The sequence below is a fragment of the Sarcophilus harrisii genome, chromosome 1 (genome assembly GCF_902635505.1).
Source record: "Sarcophilus harrisii chromosome 1, mSarHar1.11, whole genome shotgun sequence".
NCBI lineage: Eukaryota > Metazoa > Chordata > Mammalia > Dasyuromorphia > Dasyuridae > Sarcophilus > Sarcophilus harrisii.
In genome coordinates, this window is record NC_045426.1 from 134,576,149 (window position 1) to 134,596,017 (window position 19,869).

Below are 19,869 nucleotides of genomic sequence, written 5' to 3' on the forward strand. Positions count from 1 at the left end.
ATGTGTGTGTGTGTGGGTGGGTGTGTATATATATGTGTGTGTATATATATGTGTGTGTATATATGTGTATATATATGTGTGTGTATATATATGTGTGTATATGTGTGTATGTGTTTTGTATATATATGTGTGTGTATATATGTGTGTGTATATGTGTGTATGTGTGTATATGTGTGTATGTATATATGTGTATATGTGTGTGCGTATGTGTGTGTATATATGTGTGTGTATGTGTTTTGTATATATGTGTGTGCGTATATATATGTATGTGTATATGTGTTTTGTATATATATATATGTGTGTGTGTGTATATGTGTGTATGTGTGTATATGTGTGTGTATATATGTGTATATGTGTGTGCGTATGTGTGTATATATGTGTTTTGTATATATGTGTGTTTTGTGTGTATATATGTGTGTGTGTGTGCATATATACATATATATGTGTGTGTATATACATGTGTATATATATATGTGTGTGTATATGTGTGTGTATGTGTGTATATGTGTGTATGTATATATGTGTGTATATATATATATGTGTGTGTATATATGTGTTTTGTATATATGTGTGTGTATATATATGTGTATATGTGTCTTGTATATATATGTGTGTGTGTATATGTGTGTATGTATATGTGTGTATATATGTGTGTATATGTGTGTATATGTGTGTATGTATATGTGTGTGTATATATGTGTTTTGTATATATGTGTGTGTGTATATATGTGTGTATATGTGTTTTGTATATATATGTGTGTGTGTATGTGTGTATGTGTGTATATGTGTGTATGTATATATGTGTATATATATGTGTGCGTATATGTGTGTGTATATATATATATGTGTGTGTATATATGTGTATGTATATATGTGTATGTTGTGTGTGTATATATGTTGTGTATATATATATGTGTATATATATATGTGTGTGTGTGTATATATGTGTGTATGTATATATATATGCATATATGTGTGCGTATATGTGTGCATATATATGTGTGTATATGTGTGTTTTGTATGTGTGTGTATATATGTGTGTGTATGTATATATGTGTATATATGTATATGTGTGTATGTATATATGTGTATATATATATATATGTGTATGTGTATATATGTGTGTATGTATATATGTGTATATGTTGTGTGTGTATATATGTTGTGTATATGTATGTGTATATATATGTGTGCATGTGTATACATGTGTGTATGTTGTGTGTGTGTTGTGTGTATATGTGTGTGCATGTGTGTATATGTGTGTATGTTGTGTGTGTATATACATGTGTATATATATGTGTGTATATGCATGTGTGTATGTATGTGTGTATATATATGTATATATATATATATATCTCACTTACATGTGTGATAACATCACACACACATATAATAACCACTCACAAGGCTCGTTGACGATGTCTCACAGAAAGGAGGATTGCTCGCAGACGAAGCCTTAGATACTGAATGTAATTGTGCATTTCACGACACGCAGGATGATCACTACCACGTCTTTATTCCCACTCACCACTACTATCACAACTCACTCGGTGTGTCGTTGCTCCTCCCTTGCCAAGCAGCATTTGGGGAACCGCATCATCAGGCTGCCCCTTTGCTCACAGCCCTGTGTTTTCTTCCTTCCTTAGAAGGGAAAGTTGGAAGAGGTAAACACCATCTTGGCGAGCCACGACGGCTACAAGCCCCAGTTCTACAACGACGATTCTTGGGTGGAGTTCATTGAGCTGGACATGGAAGACCCCGAGGAAAAGACCCAAGAATCGGACACGGACAGACTCCTGCGCAGCGACCCGCCCAAGTCCCTGCACTACCTGGGGGCCAAGGACGACGACTCCGGGCGGACCAGCTGTTGCGAGCCCGACATCCTGGAGACGGATCTGAGCGCCAGTGACTCTTGCGACGGGACTTCAGACGTGACTCAGTCACACAGGATGAGGGGGAAAGCGGATCTCTCATTCCTCGAGCACAAGAGCGACGGGCCGTCTAAGGGCGACAGCCCGACGACCCTCCCGGCCAACGGCACCACCCTCTCCGAGGGCAGCAAACCGAGGCCGCTCGTCGCCGGCGGGACGGAGTCCGCCGGCCCGCCTGGCCACTCTCAGCCGGGCAACCAGAGTTCGCTGGCCAACATTGACTTTTACGCGCAGGTGAGCGACATTACTCCCGCCGGAAGTGTCGTTCTTTCACCCGGACAGAAAAACAAGGCAGGGACAGCGCAGGGCGACGGGCACCCGGAAATGGCGTCACGGTGCCAGGCGAACTTCCTCCTGGACAACACCTACTTCTGCGAGGCCGAGGCGAAAAAGTGCGTTTCTGCGGCGCCCCGGGCGGAGGCCGAGCCGCGGGCGGAGCCGAGCTTCAGCCAGGAAGACGTTTACATCACCACGGAAAGCCTTACCACTACTGCTGTGAGTCCCGGAAGCGCGGGAGGCCCTTCCAATCCCGAGATGCCGGTGCCGGACTATACCTCCATTCACATAGTACAGTCTCCCCAGGGCCTCGTGCTCAACGCCACCGCGCTGCCCGTGCCTGACAAAGAATTCCTCACCTCGTGTGGCTACGTAAGCACGGACCAACTGAACAAAATCATGCCCTAGCCTTTCTTTCGTTTACCTTGCACATAGAGATTGAACGGCGTAAAGACGGCCTGGGCTAGTCCGCTTCAACCAAAACAATTTTTTTTTTTTTTTTTTTTGGCGGTTCTTCAGCGCTTTTTCCCCCCGAAATGTCGAACCGTGCTAAACACACACACACACACACACACACACACACACACAAGCGTTAATCAGACTCTCTCCTGTTGTGAATTGTAAATATTTTAAAGCATCGTCTCGCCAAGACCATTGAGTAGCAGTGATTGTCTTGTTATTGTGGGTGTTGATTTTGTGATACTAAACATTGAATGACTATGTTTTTAATGTATAGTAAAAATCATGCTTTTTGAAAAAGCTAAAATCAGGTGGTTTTGCAGTTCAGGAGAATTTCATGCAAATCATACCATACACTGAGTTGTTTGATGTTGTTTTTTAATCATAATTGGAAAAACTAAATAAAATATCAACAGGAAGGCAGAAGTAGTTTGGGTAAGTAAAACATTTATTTTGACATTAAAGTTGATAAAGATTATTTTAATAGTCTAGACTTAAAGCACGGCTGTGTTATATTACAGTACACAATGTGTACTGTGATTTTTGCTGATCCATCTAAAGAATGTATTCATTGCAATTTTATCAAAGCTGATTTCAGTTTTTGGTCATTGCAGCAAAAATAAGAAGCAAAAATTACATAGAATGACAAAAAAAAAAAAGTTAGTTTTTTATAGGGTGATTTTTATACCTCCAAAAAGAATCCTTAGATAATTCTAAAATGATTATAGTGACTTACTTTATTAAATCATATTCCTCTTACCATAAGGGTTTTTTTTTTTTTCAGTGTACTTATACATTTTTAATTTTTCAGGCAAAATTTAAGTTGTACAAAACAGTAAGAGCAAACAATCCATTCATCACCATATTCCAATTCCCACATCAGTAGGTATATCAAGAGGAGTAAAAGTTATAACAGACATTTCTTTGCCAGACTTAAATATTGCAGTTGCCCCTTGAGCAATTTTGGGCCCTTGGGAGGATCTAAAATGAATATCTATACTTTTGCATAAAAGACCTGATTTTTATCCCATCATTTCATAAGTGAAGAACAAGGTACATGAAGCATTTTGTAAGTTGAAATCAGATGAAATGAAGTGAACAGAGAACAGATGGCAATGTTGTTCAGGAAAATTGGTTTTGGGTTTTTTCATTCTCCCCCATAACCTAATGATAGCCTCCATCTTTCAGGATAATCAGGGACAAGAGCAGCATAAATAAATTCTGTTTGTGGATAATACAGAATCCCACAAATCAATATCAGTAACTTTATCCCATGCCAAACTTTTTTTTTTTTTTAGAGCTCCTTGTGTGTTATAAAATTATCTGATCTAAGCTTTACCTCCCTTAATTTTTCCTCTAGGATCCCCTCAAAAAAAAGTTAATAAAGAGTTGAGGTAATTGCAAAAATAGGCAATAGGAAAGAAAAGGAGAAAGGGAGAATCTATATAATCCACAATCCAGATAATCACCCCTGAATAAACACTTATGTCCTTAGTATATGTGAGGCTATATATATATATATATATGTGAGTTCTCCAAAAAATACACTGTTAAAAAGGATAATACTATCTGGCTGACAAAAATAGACTTCATTTGAAGCAGCAGTAATACACAAAGAAAGGCAGATGGAACTTTTAATTTTAACTTCTCTATCACTGGGATTTGCCCATTTAGCACAGGCATCTTTAAGATATGAACAACATCATCAGGGACTTTCAATCCCTCTTTTCCTGCAAGAACTGCAGCCAGTTGCTGGAACTGGGTTTGGAAAGTCCAGCATGTGACTTTGTAGTAAGTGTTTATTAGATCTTCTGCTAACTTGCTACTGCAGTTTTCTAACAGCTCCATTATTTAGTTTCATGTAAGATTTCATAAATGTAACACTAATTCAATTAAATCTACATATGTTTTTGGAAGAAGTCTCTTACTATATTCAAATAGGCTGACAAAGTTTCTATAGCCAAAAATAGTTTTAAAAAAAAAAAAAATACCTCAATCAAGCTCAGAATGTTATTTTGGTACTTTACTGGTTATACAAGCCATTATTCACCAGTATGAATAGTTGTGTCTTTCGGTTTATATTTAACTTCTTTATGTCTGTGGATTTTTCCCTTCAAAGTTTAATAAATTTATTTTCCTGGATCTTTGAAGATGTTTTTTTTGTTGTTGTTGTTGTTATAAAATGCCAACATGAAAAAATTATGATTGATTATATACTACAGATTTCTGATTCTGTAAGAAGAGTTTGCCATCATGGATTTGGGCCAATTTGGGTCAGAATAAGTACAGGGAAGAGAGAAGATGTTGGCTTATGCTACGGTATCTTAGTCCAACTAGAAGTAGGCCATGGATAGAGTAAGTCAGCGGCCCCCTATAAAATTCGATTTGAGAACTCCAACAAAGGCTCAGCTGCTTAAAGAAAATACTTGAAAGTGAATAAGTTGTTTGAGGAGATCTTAGCTCAAATCAAGAAAAACCCCAAGGAGAAGGTTTCTCAAGTCTCTAGGAAGAAAAGTTGAATATCAGCCACATGTTGAATAGCCAGTTTTTCCTATATATCTACAGCTTCCAAAGTCCTTTTATTCCCTCTTGAAGAGTATCTTGAAAACATACATGTATTTCTTTCCCAAGAAACTCAAGCCAACTTTACTCCTTAAGCAGCATGCTGATAAAAAGTACCACATTGTGTTTAGAATTCTCTCTACCAATCAGAATAAAAATAAATCCACATGTTAATATTGCAATGTAGCAATAACAAAATACAAGAAGTACTAATAAAAAGTGAAAAATCCTTCAAAATAGCTATAAAACATGTTATATAACTTGAAGCCATACTACCAAGATACACACAATATATAAAAAATACAATTACAAAATGCTCTTTTTAAAAGAAGCAATGACAAACAATTGGAAAAATGCCCGTTGATCATTGCTGAATCAGGCCCATATCAAGAAAATGATTAATTTTCATATTTAGTACTATATAAATCAAAGAGATTGTTCTTTCCTCTCTTCCCCTTCAATTAGTCCAGTTCACTGAATTCCTTTTTTTTTTTTTTGCATCCCTTTACCATAAAGAGTTTCTCTCATTCACTTCATTATCCAATCTCTCTCTGTGTCTACCCTAGATCCTCAACATCTAGTTCATAATTTCTATTTAATTTCTATCCTCTATTTCTCATAGAATTAAAACTTCTGAAACATCCCTTCACTACTCTCATCTTATAGAGCTTGCCTTACAGATTCCCCTTTTCCATTGTGCCTCTGTCCCAGAACAATGTTAGCTCATGAAGAGAGGATACTTTCCTATGATAAAACTCTTCCCCCAGACTAATTCTCTGATTAGAGAGCCCATTGTTCTTCTATAACCTTCCCTGGTTACCTTCTTTCCCCAACTGCCTCAAAATCTCTACCTTGGGTCCTTCCCATTCCCCTAATGCTAGTTGCTCCCAGAATTTCTAACTCTCTCATTCCTCATTCCTCATTCCTCTTTTCATTCACAAAATCTTTCAGACCATACCCATCTCCTTTCACAGAGCATCTCTTCATCTGTAGGACCATTCATCAATATAATCCTCTCCCACTATTAAAACAGTCTCCCTCTTTTTTTCCCTATTTTCAACCCTTACCCTCTCCTCCTCATCCATTCTCCTACAAGATCTCTTCCTGAGACCACAGAGCCAAGTTTGTTTGGTCACTGTAATTAAACAACCTTCAGTTTCATTTTTATTTATGTATTTTTCCTGTTTACATTGTTAAAACTGTTTTGTATTTTTTGGTCTTTCTTCATTTTTCATTTCTTCCATTTGCTCCCACAAGTCTACTCATGTTTCTATGAATTCTTCTATTTCTTATGGTGAGTAATTTTTTTTTACATTTAGCTGCCATAATTAGTTTAGCTTTCTTTGAAAAAAACGAGAAACAGTAGATGAATGAATGAATGAAAAAGTACTTAATAACGATCACTGTGTAGAATACCAGAGATACAAATAGGAAAAGTGAGAGACCCTGCTCTCAAAAAGCTTACATTCTAACTGGGCTTGAAGATGATAGAGAGTTCAGCTGAATACTAAATGGAAGAGCTGAAAATCCTAAGAATATAGTGGAAGGATTGGTGACAAGGCCAGGAATGCTTAGAGTTCATCAGCACATCAGGTAACAGTTTCTAAGAGACCTGTAGTATAGATGTGAAGTGTATATACTTTTCTGATATGATTGATATATTGCTTAGCTTTGTAAAATTGGTTTTTTTTAATTTCTTTTTAAATCTTTAATATAGATTTAAGTGGTTGAGGAAGGAAGGGATATTTATAAATGAATGTGATGTCAAAATAAAAGGTATCATTAAGAATAAGATAACATTTTTTAAAATTGATTTAATATATCTGAATTACAATCCTTTATCAATATTTTCTAGAAATACATAATCTTCTGAGGAAGTTGTTCTGGATGGAAACCCAGAAAAGAATAACTATCATCGAGAATATCAAAGATCAACACAACGCTCAAAAAAAGCTCTCTAATTTATATTTTCTGAATCTTCTGATTCTATAGTTCAGAGAGATCACTTTAAATATTCAAAGCACTGAATCCAGAGAAGTCAAGGAAGTCCAAAGAAGCTGGGGAGAAAATAAAGAATACAGGGAAATTACAAATGAGAAGCAAATGCAAAATGTCAGAGAAAAAGACACAAAGGGAGAAGTTGTTCAATCCCAATTTCAATTGTCAATTGTTCATGACCCTGTTTGGAGTTTTCTTTGAAAAAAAAAAACTGCAGTGATTTTTCTATTCACTTTTCCAACTTATTTCACCAATCAGAAAACTGAGGCAAACAGAGATAAGTGACTTAGCCAGCTATTAAGCATCAGGTATTTCTGACTCCAGGCCCAGCCTTCTCTCCACTGCATCATCTAGCAGCCCTCAACAAGGGGAGAACAGAAACAATAAATAAGTAGAAAAGTAAGAAGGAAACTGTGAAGAAGAAAAAATGCACACAAAAAGTAAGACTGAAGCTGTGTATTTGTTCTATAAAAACGCCTAAAATTATTTCATTATTTCCCTTCCCTAACACCCATGATGAAAATTAGACAGGTATAAGCAAGACCAACCCTTAATGAAATTATAGATGTCTTAGATAAGAAAAGGAAATGCTATTATATCGGTTATATATGAACAATAAGGCAGGTAGAATAGCCACTTGAATTCTTTGCTACTTTGAAATTAAATATAACTAGAGATCACAGCTATACTTGGCACAATTGGCCACAATGGGCATCTTTCAACTATGTTTTATGAGTGGATTTCAGTGAAGTGATCCCAAAGCGCTCTTATTTCTGACCTATTATTCATTGAAATGGCAAAATTTTGGGATTTGTTGTGGTTCCCATTGTTTACTATGAGAAAATGTGATTGACTTAGCCATGTAGAGTATCGCACTTATATTTTAAAGTTAAGCCATGACAGTGGAAATCTAGATTTGATGGTTCAATTTAATGAGATTTTAAAGTACAAAAAAGATTCTGAAGTGCCAAAGTCAAATGTACTGATATTGTTAAGATAGAAAAATGAAATTAAGTAATTTAAAATATTCTAGCTTATTTTTATCCATATTTTCATTTTTATATCACATTCATTTCTAACCAAATCTCCCTGTTCCCAATACTGGGGCATCCATCCCTTGTGAGAAAGATTATAAAAGAAAAAGAAAAAACAACTATTTAACAGAATTAACCAATGTATCAACCATGTTTCATGGAATATGCAGTCCTGCCTTCTGCAAAGAAGGGAGGTACATGTATTTTCTTAACTCTCTTCCAGAAGTAAGCTTGGTTGTTAAAATTATATACAATATTCAGTTTCCTTTAAGTGTTCTTTTTGTTGACAGTAGTGTAGCTGTATGTTTTATTGTTCTGGCTCTGTTTACTTAACTCCACCATAGCTTCTCTGATAAAAACCATTAATAATAATAACATTTATTTACAGGGCACTTTCAAGTCTGCAAAATGCTTTGCAAGTACTATTGCCAATCATTTGAGATCCATAGCAATCTTCTTAAGTAGGTAACACAGGTATTTTTATTATTCCCAATTTACAGATGAAATAACTGAGGTACAAACAAATTACATGACTTCTGAGAAGGAAGATTTGAAGGATCTACTTACTTCAAGTCCCCAGAGCATGTACACTACACTACAATGCTCTTCTCTGATAGAAAGGTTTTTTTGGTGAATTCAGTTGAATGTGACTCTTTGTGATATCATTTGGGGTTTTCTTGGCAAAGATATAGGGGTGGTTTTCCATTTCTTTCTCTAGCTCATTTTACAGATGAGGAAACTGAGGCAAACAGGGTGAAGTGACTTGCCCGGGATCACATGGTTAATATCTGTGGCTAGATTTTGAACTCAGGAAAATTAGTCTTCCCAACTCCAGGCCTAGCACTTTAGTAATTGCACCATTTAGCAGCCCACTTTAACTAGATCTAAAATTTCTCTGTATTGTGAAAGAAAGAGATTGAAAATATGCTCATTTCTATGAATTAAAGAATAACCTTAAAAAGAATTTTTTTTCTATTGCAAAGAGATGATACTACATTCTAGATTTCAGTCTTATGGTGATGATGCTATTATTGATGATGATAATAATAATTAAAGTTGACATGTCGCATTTTAAGTTTTCTAAAGCACTTTCTTCACAACCTTTCTATGTAATAGTTAATATAAGCACTATCATTCCTATTTTAGAGGTGAGAAAACTGAGTCTAAGAGAAACTAAGTAACTGTGACTAGTAAATAACAAAGTCAGAACTTGAGAATCTGAAACTTTGTTCTATAATCCAGTGCTTTTCCTTCTCTATCATATTTATGCCTCTGAACTTCTATACCCTTTAGCCTTTACTAATACTTTCTAATACTAAAACTTTTAACAGCACATACAATTTCACATTTCTAAATGCAACAATCACTTCAACATTAATGGAGATCAGGATCAGTTCAAGTACTACCTCCTCTAGAGGATGTCTCCAATTAAAAGTGATCTCTCTCCCCTTTGAGCTTTCACAGAACTTCATCTCTATGACTCTGAAGGCATTGTTGCCATACTATTTTTTTTTTTTACTGTTGTTGCAACCATGCTTTACTTAACAAATCCCTGAGAATGAAACTACCTTGTATGGGTTGTCTATTTATATACACATTTACATGTCATACATATGCACTTCATAAAAAGCTGCCTATTTTCTGTTATTTTTTTAATTCGGTATATAATTTATTACAGGTAAAAGTAAATATAATCAACATTAATCAAAGTTGCAAAACCCAGAAAATTTGTTTTTATTTCCCATATAATTTTATCACATGGTGGGAATGATTCTTCATTGATTCAAGCAGTCATAATTAAGGATAGCCAGAATCTGTTCTGATTGGGTAAGGATTTTGGTCATATCCTGAGGAGGTTTGGGGGGAGGTGGGGGAAAGGGGGGAAGGTGGATTTTTTTTTATGAAAATGGGAGCAAGTTAGAACCAGAGAGAAAGAATTTGAAGGTCTGGCTCCAGAAAAGGAGAGGAGCCCATCAGAAAAAAGGACAAAGAAAATGTCAGACTGACAGACTATCATAGAGAAAGATGATATTGAAAAAGGCCATGATTCCTCTCAGAGTATTCAATCAGTCAATTAACATGTATTAAGTGCTTAGTGTATACCAGGCATCTTATTGAAAAAACAAAGAAAGGCAAAAGGGAATTGTTTCTCTGAAGTATTCCTTCTCATGGGGGAGGTAACTTTCAACCTACAATATAAAAACAAGACATATATCAAATAAATTGGAGATAATCAACAAAGGAAAGGCTACCTCTCTAATTTTCACATCATTTACTCAACATATTTTTCTTTATTCATGCCTTCCACTAACAAAACAAGAAATAACAAAAATAACAATTATATAGCACTTTGTGGCAACACAGGACTTTTATTCATATTATGTTTAGATTAAATTCAATTAAATATTACTACTATGTGCAAAGCACAGGGAATAGAAAAGTAGCAGCTTCTGCTAACCAGGTACTAACATTCTCCCAACATAATGTTTCCTTTTTATTTTTATATCACTATTCTAAAACAGGACTTTTTGTATAGTAAGTATTTAATATATATTTATTAAATTAGTTTAATACTACTTGGGAAATGCAACATCCATATTGTTGCTGTTCAATTGTTCAGTCATGTCTTTTCTTTATGACCCATAATAGCACATCAGTATTATCCATGGGGTTTTCTTGACAAAGATACAGAGAAGGGTTTGGCATTTCTTTCTCCAATACAACATATATACAGATAAATATGGCAACTCAGAGAGCACTGAAAGAGAAAGGCTGAGAAGAGGCTGGGATACCCAAGTCTGTTCTTGCATGCACAGTGGGAAGCTGCTGCTTGAACTTCAAGCATTCCCTGGATATATGCTCAGACATAGTACCCTGAGCAGTTACTTCAAGCCACACTTTAGTGCTAGCAAAAACAGTGTACTTATGGGACCTTAAATGTTCTCATACAGAGAGAAAAGTGCTTCAATAATTTCCCTTACATATATAATATTTTATGTATGTAACACCCTTTATAATAATTAGCTCATTTTAAGCTTAAGGGCAATATAATGATACTCGGGAGTCTACATGGTTGCCTCCTACCCTGCTTTAGGAATTTTATATTAAACGAAAGATTAGGAACACAATCCCAATTGCTTCAAGTCCCCAGTTAGGAAAATTCCTAACTTTTAGGTAGAGATTTAGCTCTCTGACTTAATTTACTTTCATATTTATCTCTATTTATCAAGAGATCTTTGTCTCTTTGTAGTTGAAACAAAATATAGATAACTAGAAACATCTGGGTAAGGAAACAAGAAAGTGAATCATAATTTCTTTTAACAGATGAGTATTGGGATGAGTAGTTGGAGGGAAATAGACCTCTTTTTTGAAATTCCCTTCAGTCCTTGAAAAGTTAGGTACGAAAATGTTTAATATGGAAATGTTTTCCATGATTGTACATGTATGACCTATGATAAATTGTTCGCCATCTCAGAAAGGACAAAAGGAAAAAATTTAGAACTCAAAATTGTTTTAAATAAATGTTTAAACAATTGTCTTTATGTGTAATTGGGGAAATATTTTTTTTAATTAAAGAAAGAATAGATATGGGAGCAGCTACATGGCATAGTGGATAGAGGACCAGCCCTGGAGTCAAGAGAACCTGAGTGTGACCTTGAACATTTAATACTTAATAGCTGTATGACCCTGGGCAAGTCACTTAACCTTAATTACCTCAACAACAACAAAAAAAAAAATAACTAGCAAACAAACAAACAAACAAAGATAGATATGATTGGTTGGTGGTATCTGTACAAATCTTTTTTTTTTTTTTTTTTAGTGGTTAAACTATTGTTCTCACAATGAATTTATTATAAATTTCAATTTTCCTTATATTCTGTGGCTAATAAAGATCCTTCCTTTTTTAAAATTAAAACTTATTACACACACACACACACACACACATATATATATATAGGCAGCTAAGTGGTGCAGTGGATAGACACACCAGCCCTGAAGTCAGGATGACCTCAGTTCAAATCTGGTCTCAGGCACTTAACACTTCCTAGCTGTGTAACCCTGGGCAAGTCACGTAACCCCAGCAACAAAAATATATATATACACACACATATATATGTGTGTGTGTGTGTGTGTGTGTATGTTTGTGTATGTGGATAATTTTCAACATTCACCCTTACAAAACCTTGTGTTCTGCTTTTTTTCCTCTCTTTCCCCCACTCCCTCCCCTAGAGGGCAAGTAATCCAATATATGCGCAATTCTTCTATACATATTTCCACAAATGTCATGCTGCACAAAAAAAAAAAAAAAAAAAAAAAAAAAAATCAGATCAAAAAGGAAAAAATATAAGAAAACAAAATGCAAGCAGACAACAAAAAGAGTGAAAATACTATGTTTTTATCCAAATCTTCTATCCCCTAATTCTAAAGTCTTCCCTCTGTTGATTATCTCCTGCTTATCTTATACATACTTTGCTTGTAAAGCAATAGTTTGAAAGTAATCTTCCTCATTAGAATGAGCTCCTTCAGAGAAGTGACTCCCTTATTCCTTTCTTTGTTTCTGACACACACTAAGCATTTAATTAAAGTTTATTTATTGACTAATTGACTACTCTGAGATGCCCAGAGGAATCATACATAGCCTTTCTCAATATCACCTTTCTTTGTGATTGCTCATCCTAACATTTTCTTTCTCCATTTTGCTGGTGTGTCACTCCTTCCTCTCTGAGCCAGATCTTCAATTTTTCTCTCTGATTCTAACTTGCTTCCATTTTCATTAAAAAAAAAAAAAAAAAAAAAAAAAAAAAAACCTCCTCAGGGTATGACCAAAACAGACTTCTGGCCATCCTTAATTATGATTGAGTCAATGAAGAATAATTCTACCTTACAAGGTGGCTAATTTCAAATTTGGTAGGAACTATCACTGATCAATTGGTTTCCATTTCTATATATCTATTATGGTATCTAATGCTCAAAGAGAATTTAGATTTTAATTACACAGCTAGTTATGTGTCAAGGGTAGCATTAGAACCCAGGTCTCTGGTGATTCTGTTCCTACATCACACTGCCTCCAGTAGAGAAGAAGAGATATATAGCTATGTCCTTATGATAACATGTACTCAAATTTGTACTTTTTCAAATTTGTAATTGTGTAACATATTGATCACTGGTTTCAGTCCAGTGGAAATGTGTGAATTCAAATAATGTGACTATTTCAGGGGATTTGTTATTCACACTAAGGGACAACTAGGTGAAGTAAGGAATTTATTCACAATTTATAAATGTTTCACAGGTATTCTTAGTACACAGCACTGGATATAAATTATGCCCTATTACAGGGCAGCTAGGGTGGGGTGCAGTAGAGTGACAGTCTTTAAGCCAAGAAGAATCATCTTCTAGAGTTCAAATCCAGCCTCAAGACACTCACTAGTTATGTGATCCAGGGCAAGTCCCTTAACTTTATTTGCTTCAGTTTTCTCATCTATAAAATGAACTGAAGAAGGAAATGGCAAACCACTGCAGTTGCCAAGAAAACCCCAAATGAGATCACAAAGAGTTAAACATGACTAAAACAACTGAAGAACACCTATTTTCCTTGGCTTTCTCTCGACTATATTTCTTCTTCCCAATGTTGACTTTGACATTGACCAAGACCAAGAACCATTGACCTGTATTTCACCATTAAGAGCTACCCCTCTTTGCCCACTGGAATCTGCTTTTCCAGCCTCCAATGTAGAAATCAAGACCCCTTCAATTTTGCAGATGAGGAATTAAAGTCTCAGAAAAGTTAAATGACTTGCCTGAAATTCCAGAAATAGTGAATGGTAGGGAAAGACTTTTGATTGGAATCTTCTGACTCCAAATGCTTCTAAAGGGTTACTTCCATGCTGGGACCCCAAATTGGACCCTGACGTTTTAGGCTTCCATGTCTCTCTTAGCCTTACATAAAGTTAGTTTGTATTTTTAGAATAAGAAAGGTGTTAGGGTTTTTATAATCTCATTTTTACAAGTGTTTCCATAGCAGCTTCCTATCACCCTTCTCTCAAGAGTTATTTTTTAAAACCTCAAAATAAATATACATAGTTGAGCAAAACAAATTCTCATAATGAGAAATGTATCTTTGGTCATGACCATGAATTTTAAGTTCATCACCTCTCTGGCAGGTACTAGGATTCCTTTCTAACTCTCTGGTCTTATGATTTATCATGCCATTGGTCTGAGTTCTAAAATCATTCAAGCAAGTTTTTGTCTACAATTTTACTGTCATGGTAAATTGCTTTTTTTCTTTCACTTCACTCTGTACCAGCTTATAAAGGTCTTTACAATTTCCTGAGGAATCATTTATTTCATTATTTCTTATGGCACAATATCTCATTACATTCCTATGCCACAATTTGCCTAGTCATTTTCTAATCAGTGGATAACCTTTTGTTTCCAATTCTTGAGGACCACAGAAAGGTGTTATAAATATATTTGTACATATGGTTCTTCTTTCTTTGATAGTTTTTGAGGTATAGTCCTAAAAATGATAAAGTTTAGAAAAGGGTAGACAAAATTAAGTAATTTTTTGAATATAACTCCAAATGCTTTCCAGAATATGTGGATCAATTCACAGTTCCACAAATAATGCATTTAGTGCTCATTTTTTCACAATGGCAGCTAGGTGGCACAATTAATAGAGTGTCAGGCCTGGAGTCAGGAAGAATTGTCTTCCTAAGTTCAAATCTGGCTTCAGATACTAGTTGTGTGACCATGAACAGGTCACTTAATTGTTTGATTCAGTTCTTCATCTAGAAAATGAGTTGGAGAAGGAAATGGCAAACTACTCTGGTACCTTTGCCAAGTAAATACCAAATGAAGTCACAAAGAATAATACATGACTGAAACAACTCAATATTTCCTGCAACCTCACCAACATTTTCCTCTTATCATCCTTGTCAATCTGATGCATATGAGGTAAAACTCATATAAGGTAGAACTTCATACAGTTTTTAATTCTCATTTTTCTAATTCTTAGTAATTTGGAATATATTTCATATGATTGTTGATAGTTTGAATTTCATCTTTTGAAAACTAATTGTTCATTTTCCTTTGATCATTTATTTATTCCCTTTAGAACAAAGGGAATGGTTCTCTTTATTTCCCATTTGCCTGCACCTCTCTGAACTTCTCTGTCATGCCCCAGGAACCTCAAACAAGTTCTTCATTCTTCAAAAATTATGTCAACTCAGCATCTCACATCTCATCAGCACTCCCTGGAATTCACACTTTATAAATACCTTTTGCACCTGGAACCCTTTCATCACTCTGAATCATTCATTCTCTAGAATGGAGGGTAAAGAGATCCGCCAAGAACAAGAAAGAGAGTGTCCAAGTGATCCACTTTTTTCTTTCCCATCTGACTACTCTCTGGACTTCTCCAGAATGACTCCTCTTCAGGATACTTCTCTCACTCCCACTTTTCAGCTTCCTTTTGTGTGCTGTCTTGCCCCATTAGATTTGTGAGCTCGTTGAGAATGTTTTTTGCCTGTCTTTAGCACAATGTCCAGCATATAATGGGTACTTTATAAATGTTTATTGACAGACTCACTGAAATTTGAACCAATTCCTTAGATATCCTGGACATGAGATAATTATCACAAAAATTTTCAGTAAAGATTTTTTTTCATTTACCCATCTCTCTTCTAATTTTAACCACATTAAATATATATAAAGCCTTCAATTTTATATAAACAGCATAATTCATTTTTCCCTGTGATTCTCTTTACCATTTTTAGTCACATGCTTTTCCCTTATAGAACTGAAAAATGATCTCTTCCTTGTTTCTCTAATTTGTTTTTGATGTCATCTCCTAAGTCTAAGTCATTATCAATTTGAAGTTTTTATTGGTATGTACTGTGAGATGTTAGTATATATTCAATTTCTGCCAAATTACTTTCTAATTCCTTACAAATTTTTGTCATATGATGAGTCCTTACCATAGTAGCTGGGGTTTGGAGGTTTATTGAACACTATGTATATTTCTGTATGTTGTATATTTATATATTTCAACCAGTATCAAATAATTTTAAATAATTACTAATTTGTATTATAATTTGACAGCAGGTACTAAAAGACTCCTCCATCTCCTTTGAAAGTTGTGAGTCCAAGAAAATTTGCCAAACATCATCTTTCTAGTACTTGCATGTTTTTACACATGGAATATATATGTGTGTATATATGTATTTGTCCACTTTTGCCTTTGGCAAAATAACTACCTCTCCACTGGGCTTCAGCCTTCACACCCTGTGTTCACTGATTTTAGGATAATCTGAGTCATGATCCCCACATTCTTACTTCATGGAAGCTCTTCAGAGCTAAATACCAAACAGGTATTCCCAAGAGGGCTGACCTCTATCTCCACAACTCTAGGAGAGCTGGGCTGTCAGAGAGACCCAAGGGTCAAAAGATCAATACCTTTTCTTTGCCCTCAGCTATTGAGCCCATCCATCCCCGGTTGATGAGTCAATCACTTGTCTTATTTGTGCTTCTCCTGAGATGAGGGATCTGAAGGTGGATCCAAAAGACCACATGTTTTTGCCAGAAATACAAGCAAGGATTCATAGTCATGCCACAATATCAACATACTCTCAAACTCCCTCAGTAATTGTGCAGGGTTAGTTTACCACACTCAGTTACATATTTCATGTTTTCAAGCACATCTGATGTTATTTTAGTTATAATTCAAAAATATTTTCCCCACAAGACTCCCTTTCCTGTAATGCCAAAGAAACTGAGCAAGACAGAGACTAGAGACCAATTCAATAATTTATTAAATAGAGAGAAATACTGGGACCAATGGATCCATGTAGATCCCAGGGCTAGACTATCATCTCAAAGAGTCTAGCCCAGAGTATGGGGTTTTATGGAATAATAAGAACAATGACATTACTGATATTCTAATGACATCTGAAATGAATAAACCTTTATCTTGTTAAACATTAAGGAATGTCTATAAAACCTTTATCTCAAACATTAAGAGGGGACCGTTATAACCTAAGGCAGAATAAGGAAACAGGACAATTGGAGGAACTGGGTCACCCCATTAAAAGGGAACCTTGGCATAATATTCCTTCCATGGGTTTATAGGCTTAGAACTAGAGGGGACATTAGAGGTCATCTAGCATAACTCCTTCATTTTACAAATAAGGAAACTGAGACAAAAAAGAAGTGAGGTGACAAATTACTCATTAATTTATGGACTAGGAAAATGGGACTACAAAGTGGTCCCCCTAGATTGAATCAGGGATAGGGGGCAAGCCTTCCTAGTTCTTTGGAAATGTATCAGGAAAGACCAGAAAGTAATTCTTCAGTCATACTTTAATAAGACATAGAAAGTACAAGGAGCAAAAGAGACAAAAGGATTAGGGAATATAGAGGTGGATGGGATGGGAATGGGGATGGGGTGATAGAGGAAAGCAGGCAGCATGGGGGAAATGTAGAAGGGGAGACACAGAGAGTCACTTACAAAATCATCAATTGGAGTAAGCAGCACAAACCCTTAGAAAAGAAGAAAATGCTCAGAGATGGTGGCTAATTTTATATGGTTTTTCAGGGAACATACTAACTTATCCATACCATCTTGGGAGTAACTCATTAATATTCACATCATCTCAAAGTCTATCAACACCATTTGGCGTTCTGTGCCTTCCTGCAATATCTAGTGCTTATCTGAGGTTTACATATCATAGGACCAAAAGGCTGACAGCAAGATCTAGAGGGTTTCCTCTAGTTTAGCTTATAGTCCCAGGATGTAACTTTTAGTTTATTTATGATACTGGGTACAAATAACCATTATGCTTTTTTGATCTCCAGAACAGTCTATAAGTGATTTCTAGGTTCTCCTTTGCAATCTTATTTCCTGCTATTATTACTTTATATTAGCTATTTATAAATATACTTACAAACTAGAAGTTTGGGTACTGGAGATTGGTCAGAGGAATGAGAACAAGATATAATTTTAACACAAGTGACTTGCTCAAGATCATATAGTTAATATAGTGACTGAGCTGGGCTTCAAACCCAGGTAGTAAGCATTCATTTCACTACATTAAAAATGCTATTGATTTTATCTATGGCTGTATCTCCCCAAAGTAATGTAATCAGTCTTGAAGGTACTGTTTTAATGAATTTCATTGAGAGAAATCTAGAAAAAGGAATTTGTCCTATATGCAAGTATAAAAATATGCAAGCTCTTTCAAAATGATGAATATGGTAAACTGGCTGGGATTCTGTTAAATTCATAAGCATCTCATTTTCCTAGTGTCTGAAACTTCAGCTTAATCCTGAACCACCTATTCAAATTGTCAATCTTTTTGTATCAACTCATACTTTTGCTCTAGATCCTTCCTCAGCCCCTCTGCTTAGCATTACATTTCTGATAAACTTATTTGTTCTTTCTTCAGTGCTCTAGAATTCCCAGCTTCTTGAACTATGGTTCACCCATAAGTGGTCTCAAAATTGAATGTAGAGATTATAAAATTATAATTTATTGTCAGTAAATGTTTAGTTGGTATATTTATTTTATATACCTATATACTCAAAGAATATAAAAATTTCTTGGACAAAAAGGGATCACAAGTGAAAAAAGTTTAAGAAGTTCTACCTTAGATGACTTCATTCTTTCCAAGTTCCAAACAAGAGCTGTAGCTAAGGATGATCAGGTGATTGCCTCTAGTTGCTGACTTCTGGGGATTATGCCTCCACCAAGTGGCATGAATGTTCCACTCCCTCTCCTGACTTTGGACCATTAATGACAATGTCTTGTTGCCATAGTGACCACCCACCTTTCCCAAACATTCCATTTCCTGCCTTCTATGCAGTCCCAAGGGGTTGGGGGAAAGAAGAGACCCTTCAGAGATGCTAAAGTAGTTTTTTTGTTTCCAAAGCCTACCAAGCTAATGACTGACAAATATTCAGAATTTAACAAATACTTGGTGAACTGATTTGAATTGAATTGTAAAGCTAATCTTGCCCTATTTAATAAAGGCCAAGTGGACCCATTAGTCATATTAGAGATAATCTCAGAATGGAAAGAGTAGAGAAGAGATCCTTTTGTTCCAAGCTCCTCCTTTTTCCTCTACACTTTTTAATCATTAAGAAACAATTATTTAGCATTCATAAAAGTTACTTGCTCAATGAGAAGAGCCTGAATTTTAATATGTATATTCTATATGTGTATATAACATATATATATATATAATTTTGTCATGACTAGCATGCACATAAACTAAAAAGTTGCCCCAGATCAAATTACCTAAAAGTGCCATGAATTACATGCCTCCACTACAATCCATCTGAGAATGCATGTCAACAAGAAATCTGCTAATATTATATATACCCCAATTATCTTCAAGATCTATTAGCAACATCTGTAATGCATTACCTCTCTTTTCCTTTCCCCTCTCTCAAATGTACATGTACATAGTCCCAGGACAATAGGCATTCTGGAAGAACAAGGTGTTGTAGGTTCTTGATATAGGAGGGAAAGCATTGGGTCAGAAATCTGCATTTCTGGGAGGTTCTATTGCCACCTGTCTGTCATTAACTATATGACCTTGAATGGGTGTTAC

General features: G+C 35.4%; 1 protein-coding gene and 1 long non-coding RNA gene across 5 annotated transcripts in view; one reads left to right on the forward strand and one right to left on the reverse strand.

The window, feature by feature from the left end:
• Positions 1-4,808, forward strand: part of GHR (growth hormone receptor) — a 299,645-nt gene extending 294,837 nt beyond the window's left edge. For all 4 annotated transcript variants that reach the window (XM_003759913.4, XM_031964598.1, XM_031964606.1 and 1 more), the window contains one exon: positions 1,647-4,808. In XM_003759913.4, coding sequence (XP_003759961.3) covers positions 1,647-2,615 — 969 coding nt within the window. In that variant the 3' untranslated portion in view covers positions 2,616-4,808. The remainder of the gene's footprint in view (positions 1-1,646) is intronic.
• Positions 1-19,051, reverse strand: part of LOC116423173 — a 31,729-nt gene extending 12,678 nt beyond the window's left edge. Inside the window, exon 1 of the long non-coding RNA XR_004233664.1 lies at positions 18,903-19,051. This is a non-coding gene — a long non-coding RNA (uncharacterized LOC116423173). The remainder of the gene's footprint in view (positions 1-18,902) is intronic.
• Between the last annotated feature and the right edge of the window lie 818 nt (positions 19,052-19,869).